This window comes from Macaca fascicularis, chromosome 11 (genome assembly GCF_037993035.2).
Source record: "Macaca fascicularis isolate 582-1 chromosome 11, T2T-MFA8v1.1".
Taxonomy (NCBI): Eukaryota; Metazoa; Chordata; class Mammalia; order Primates; family Cercopithecidae; genus Macaca; species Macaca fascicularis.
This window is the reverse complement of record NC_088385.1, coordinates 127,277,486-127,283,485: the sequence shown is the minus strand read 5'-3', so window position 1 is coordinate 127,283,485 and position 6,000 is coordinate 127,277,486. Positions and strand designations below refer to the sequence as shown.

Here is a 6,000-nt window from a genome sequence, read left to right as displayed (position 1 = left end):
TACTAAAAGTACAAAATTAGCCAGGCATGGTGGTGCATGCTTGTAGTCCAAGCTCCTTGGGAGGCTGAGGCAGGAGAGTCGCTTGAACCCGGGAGGTGGAGGTTGCGGTGAGCCGAGATCGTGTGCCATTGCACTCCAGCCTGGGCAACAAGAGCGAAACTCTGTCTTAAAAAAAAAAAAAAAAAATTAGCCAGGCATGGTAGTACACACCTGTAATCCCAGCAGGAGGCAGGAGATCACCTGAGATCAGGAGTTCAAAACCAGCCTGGCCAACATGGTGAAACCCCGTCTCTACTAAAAATACAAAAATTAGCCAGGCATGGTGGTACACGCCTGTAATCCCAGCAGGAGGCAGGAGAATCACTTGAACCTGGGAAGCGGAGGTTGCAGTGAGCTGAGATTGCACTACTGCATTCCAGCCTGGGCGACAGAGTGAGACTCCATCTCAAAAAACAAAAACAAAAAACAAAACAAAACAAAAAACATAAAAACTAAAACAAAATAGAGGCATATGCAAGTTGTTGGAAAAGAATGCAATAGAGTGTTTGAGGAACAGTCTTTGCTCTTGCATTTATTATAGGAGAATGTGGCAGCCACAGAAGCTGCTTGGATCTGCCTTTACAAAATGACTGAACGTGGTGGGAGCATTGGAACCCGGATACTTCTGTCCAAGGGGACTTCTCATTTTTTTTTATCATGGAGTTCCCTGATGGGTTGACCTGTCTGTCAGATCTGAGTCTCCTTGCCCAGCCCTGCTTATTTCGCCTTCTCTGTCACAGGCATTACCCCTAGCTTTACCTCAGCATCTCATCTGCTTTCTGGAGGACCTGACCTGGCCCAGAAGGCCTGGATTCTTGAGGGACAAGGGGAACTTGAAGCTGTACTTGCAAAGCAGTTTGATATAAAATCCACAAACTTCCATCACCCATCCCAACGGGTAGCAAAGGACCAATGATAGGATAATAATAACTACCTCTAGGAGGATTAATTTAGAGAATAGCTATATAGTGTCTGTCTTTTCAGACACTTAGTAAATGGTAGCTGTTATTATTACCCAATTTCCGAGTGTGGGGGAGCACTGGGCGTGACTTTCATGTTTTCCCTTTAATGTCTAATGTGGGGTACCCTCTGCCCCATGCGCAGTTTTGGAAGAGGGTCTAGGGAGGGTGGATGTGTGGAAGTAATATTAAGAGAGATGGAACCACACAGGTATTGGGTTTGGGCCAGAAAGGGTGAACTGCGAGCTGCACTGCCATCGATCCAGAGGGCGACCCCAGGAAAGGTCAGCCACGGGCTCCAGGCCTTGCCTGGTACTGACTTATGATCCTCCTGGGTGGTGACCTACAGGTGACAGACAGACGGACAGATGGGCAAAACTGACTCTCCAGTGGACAGGCATGTGATGACCGAGTGGCCGACGAATGCACAGACACATGGCTGACTGTGGACGGATTTGTCATCCGCAGGGTCAGGCAAGTGACTTTGAGAGGGACAGAAAGACGGATGGGAGTGGCTGGAGGCCTGGGAGCCGCCCACCTGCCTGCTCAGCCGCGAGGGGGCGCCACCGCCCCGCCCAGCGACGCCCACTGCCCGGGCTCGCGGCGGGGGCGGGACCAGCGTGCGCAGGGGGCGGGGTCAGCAAAGCCGCGGGGGTGGGCGGGGGCGGGGCGCGCGTGCACAAGGGGGCGGCCGGGGGCGGGGCGCGCGGCGGGCGCGGGCGCGCGCGGCGGTGGCGCGTTCCGTTCCGGGCCAAGGCTCGCGGCGGAAAAGTTGCGGGGCACAGAGGAGCGGCCCCGGGACGGGCAGCTAGCGCGACCCCGAGCCGGCGCCCGTGGTCCGGCCATGGACGACCTCGGTGAGTGAGCGGGAGGCCGAGGGAGGAGGAGGCGAGAGGCGCGCAGCTCCGGGCCGGGCGGGCGCCAGCGAGCGACGGGGGCCGCGGGATCCCACCCGCGGCGGCCCCGGCCTCAGCTCTCGTCCCTGCCGGCCGGGGCTCCGCGGGGCCGGGATCCCTAACCGGGCCTCAGTCCTGGGCCAGGCCGGCCTCGGCACCGACCGCACAGCAGCCACTCCCCGTCTGGGACGGCTTCACCTCTGGACCCCCGACCTCGGGGACCCACCCCCATCTCCCAGAAGGGCCCCAGGGACCAGCCCGCCCCTCTGGGACCCACCCTGTCCGCTGCAGGGACGGGACTTCCTGGAGCGGACCACCTCGTCAGCTACGGGACCCTCACCTCGCAGACCTCTCCCCACCCCCACCTTACAGATCGACCGCCCAACTCGGGGAGCAGCTGCCCGATCTCATGGGCTGCTCCCTCATTTCCTCGACCTGCTCCCCGTCCCGCCAGGGCTGCCCCCCACTTCACAGACTGGCACCCCCCTTCAGGGATAACCCCTCGGAGCCCACCCCTTTCATTTCACAAGTCAGATGCAAAAGCTAGAGACGAGCGTGTGATGACCACACCCCCATTTCAAAGACAAGTTTCCCAGTCTGCCTGCTCTCCTGACCCCCCACTTCAAATCTGGTCACCCCGTTTCAAGGACCCATCACTTATTTTCTCTCACTGCCCTCCCCACTCTGTGGACCAGCCCCTCAATTCACAGACCAGTCCGTCTTCCGCGGTATCTAAGCCTAGAACGGTAATTTGGTGAGTCCTGATTCTTTCCCCACCCCCAGATTCTGGTGAAATGCCAGGGGAATGAGGTGGGAGGTGGGCCCCAAGGTATGGCCATCCCTGAACGTGTCCTGGCTAGCAGGGTCCCCTCCACCCTCTCTGCGTCAGGCCCTGCTGGAAGCCGCGCAGGTAAAAGAGGACAGGATGCCCAGAACAGAGTTGTACTGTTTTCCTGTTATTGGAGCCCCAAGGCTACTCTTTTCAGTCCAGTCTTGATCTGGTGTTAGGGGAAAGAAAGCATCTCGTGGAAGCGACTCTAAACCCAAGGGGGTTGGTGTCAGGGTTCTAGGAATGCCTTGGGTGGCGTGAACGCAGGAGTGGGAGGATTCGCTCTCTCTCCCTCCCCTTCACGCCTGTAGCTGGAGGGCCTTGAGCTTGGGAGGTGAGGAGGGGGGACACGTTTCTTCTCTGTAGGAGCCTTGTCTTTCCTCTCTGGACTGTGGGTGGCTTGTGTGACCACTGATGCTTCCTCTGTCCCAGGCTCTGAGGAGTAGATTCAGCAGACAGGACTGATGGACCTCTACCAAGCAGCGCCGGGCACTAAGTTAAGACTGGCTATTTGTAGGCGCTGGACCTGACTGCTTCCCTCCAGCTTCCTTTTGGGATCAGGGTGCCCCTGAGATCCTGGAGCTGGGGGTGGTGTAGGGTCCTTCCTGTTTTGCAGAGTGAGATGGCTGCCAAGTGTAGTTCTACCTTTGGGTCAGGCTTGGCACCCATTTTTTCAGTGTGCTCAAGGTTGGCATGGCTTCCAGGCAGGTATTTTTTTTTTTTTTCACATAAAAATATCTCAGCTGGAAGGAGGCTGGGGGATGTTCCTTGAATCCAGGATTTAAGAGTCTCAGTGCTTTCCCAGTGGGAACTGGGAGCAAAGTTACAGTTTCTAAAATGCTGGTGCAGTTCTGTGGCTTCCCGGCAGTCCCCATGCTGTTTCACGGACTGAGAAAGTCTTGGTAGAGCCCCCCATGGAAATCCGGAGTTCCTGTCTTCTGACAGTCTTCCATTTAGGGCCAGGAAACTGAGTTCTGAAAGGAAAGAGAGTACTGTATACGGGAGAGGGGATTGTAAGGATTTAAATGGCTGTTTGTGGAGTACTTCCCTGTACCTCGATTTGTGGTATCCTCACAACAACCCTTTTATCAGATTCCGCCTTAAAGCCAATGCAATCATGACCACCTGCCTTTTTACAGATTGAGAAAGCTGAGACTTAGAGAGGTTGATTCTCTTGCCCAAGGCTGCACAGCCATGAAATGACAAAACCGTAACTGGAAGCCCAATTCCTGGCTCCTAGATCTGCGGCTCTTGTATACCAAGAAGCCTTTTTTTCCTGGGGAGGAGGCAAGGGCACTTGAAGGAGGGGTTGCCACTGGGTGATGGCTGTCACCTGTAACTTCTGCTGCTTTCTACCATAGACGCCCAGTTGCTTACATCCGGGCTGCCCGATTTCCTTGGCCTGAGCTCCCAAGGGGAAAGCCACGCCTGGCTGACCAGAGCCCGGGGTGGGAGGAATGGGGTGTGCAGGAAGGGAGAGGAATTTGCCTCTGCACTGGGGCCCCGTCAGCTGTCTGGATGGCGGCTCAGCACACTGCCTGTCAGCTGTTTTCCTCAGGGTGGACACAAAGCCCAGACCTGTTGTTTTTATTTTTCTCCTGAGCGTGCTCTCAGCCATGTGCCTCCTGGTCCCTAACACAGGGGAGAGTTTATGGTGTGTCCAGTAGCAAGGCCAGAGGGTGCATCACCTCCTCCGTGACTTTGTTTTTTGGTCTGATAAAAAATGGGGAACTCTTCTCCTCCCCATAACTACCAATGACAGACTTGTCATGTGCTGTTTAATAAGTTACAAATTTAATAAGTTACAAATTTATAGCTCTCTGAGCAGAAAAATATCAACACAGCATGTTCTGCCCTTCCCTGTGTGTTCTCTCTACTTTGTGCTTTGGGGTGGCTGCTTGGTGGCTTTTCTTATTACTATTTAGATGCTGGTTTGGCCCAGAGTTCACTCTGTTCGAGTTCTGGCTGGAGTTTCCTGGACAGAGTTCCCACAACACTGAGATGCACTCTGACTGTGTTTTCTAACCCGATTGCTTGCTCTCCCTCTGTTCATGTTCTCAGTGTACTTAGTTGGGGCTTTGACCACAACTGTGGTCTAATCATGATCACATGCACTTCATGGGAGACAGGCGCAGTACTCAGCGCTTTACAAGCTGTATCACAACCTTTCAGAAACGGAGGTGTTTTATCTCCACTTTATAGATGTGGAAACCTGAGCTCAGGGAAGTTTAGTGGTAATGCTGGGATTTGAACCCAGGCTCATCCAATTCCAGATCTGGTCGTCTTAAGCGTCAATAGGTGGTAGGTGCTGGTGACTAACCAGGGGAATGAGCCTTGGGGCCTGCTGAATAATTGATAGTTACCTTTAACAATCTCTGCCCTAGGGGCCATTCCCAGGAAATGGCAAAGGGTGTGTCCAGTGCGAGACTCTCGGTAGCTTTGCCTTCCCATCCTCTAGCAGGGGGAACAGCCAGCTGTTGGCAGTGCCCAGTTGCTGCTGGAATCTGGACATGTCTTCTTTCAGCTTCTCAGCAGTCTTGACCCTTTGGAAAACAGTGCCTCATTGTCCTTGGGGGTAGTGCTAGGGGGGCAGAGGAGTTGCCTGGGGCATTGGGAGCTATGGAACCTCCCCGTTTCCATGGAAAGTCTGGACTTTGGGCTTTCCTGTCTGTGGTCCCTCTGTGTGTTAGGGCAGAGTCAGGGCACCCAGCTGCTGGGCCTGTGGCAGAGGCGGCATTTACCCAAGCAGCGATGGTGCCCTCCTGGTGGGCTCTGTGTCAGTGCCAGACCTTCTCCTGGGCTTTGTACTACTAAGGGGCAGAGCTGGGATTCAAACCCTGGTGGGTTTGATTCTTCAGCAGGTACCCTTTCTGATACGTGAAGCTGTCTGCTACCTGGGCAGACAGCTTGATGGAGAAAGGCTCAGCCTACTGGAAGCCAAAGCCCTGTCACTATGGGTTCAAGGTCTTTTGAGGGAATATCTCAGTATTCCTTTTTTCCAGCTTCCCTAGTGATGGCCATGCATTGAAGAAGCTGGGTGTACCCTTGGCTGGAGAGGCTGATGGAAGGCCAGAGTTATTGGTGAGCCACTGAGCAGCCCTCCTCTCCTATTTAGTCATCGCGCATGGAGTATCTGAATCTGAAGCTTCTCTTGGGTCTTTACCTCGCTCCAGAGATGTTGAATAAACTTCTAGCCTCATTGCCGCCTTTCCTGGGGTCATCCTAGTCTGAGTCATTAATAATAGCAAAATCTGCCGGGCATGGTGGCTCACACATG

General features: G+C 54.5%; 1 protein-coding gene across 31 annotated transcripts in view; it reads left to right on the top strand.

Moving 5' to 3' along the window:
* Window positions 1-1,741: 1,741 nt before the first annotated feature.
* The window catches only part of PXN (paxillin), a 57,992-nt gene continuing 53,733 nt past the window's right edge, over window positions 1,742-6,000 (top strand). For 17 of the 31 annotated variants that reach the window (XR_012420758.1, XR_012420756.1, XR_012420754.1 and 14 more), the window contains exons 1-2: window positions 1,742-1,855; window positions 5,726-5,804. Coding sequence is in view for 8 of the 31 variants with exons in the window: in XM_045366676.2 (XP_045222611.2) it covers window positions 1,843-1,855 (13 nt within the window). In the remaining 23 variants the exon portion in view is untranslated. The remainder of the gene's footprint in view (window positions 1,856-5,725; window positions 5,805-6,000) is intronic. The other 14 variants (XR_012420757.1, XR_012420755.1, XM_045366676.2 and 11 more) reach the window with 1 other exon arrangement.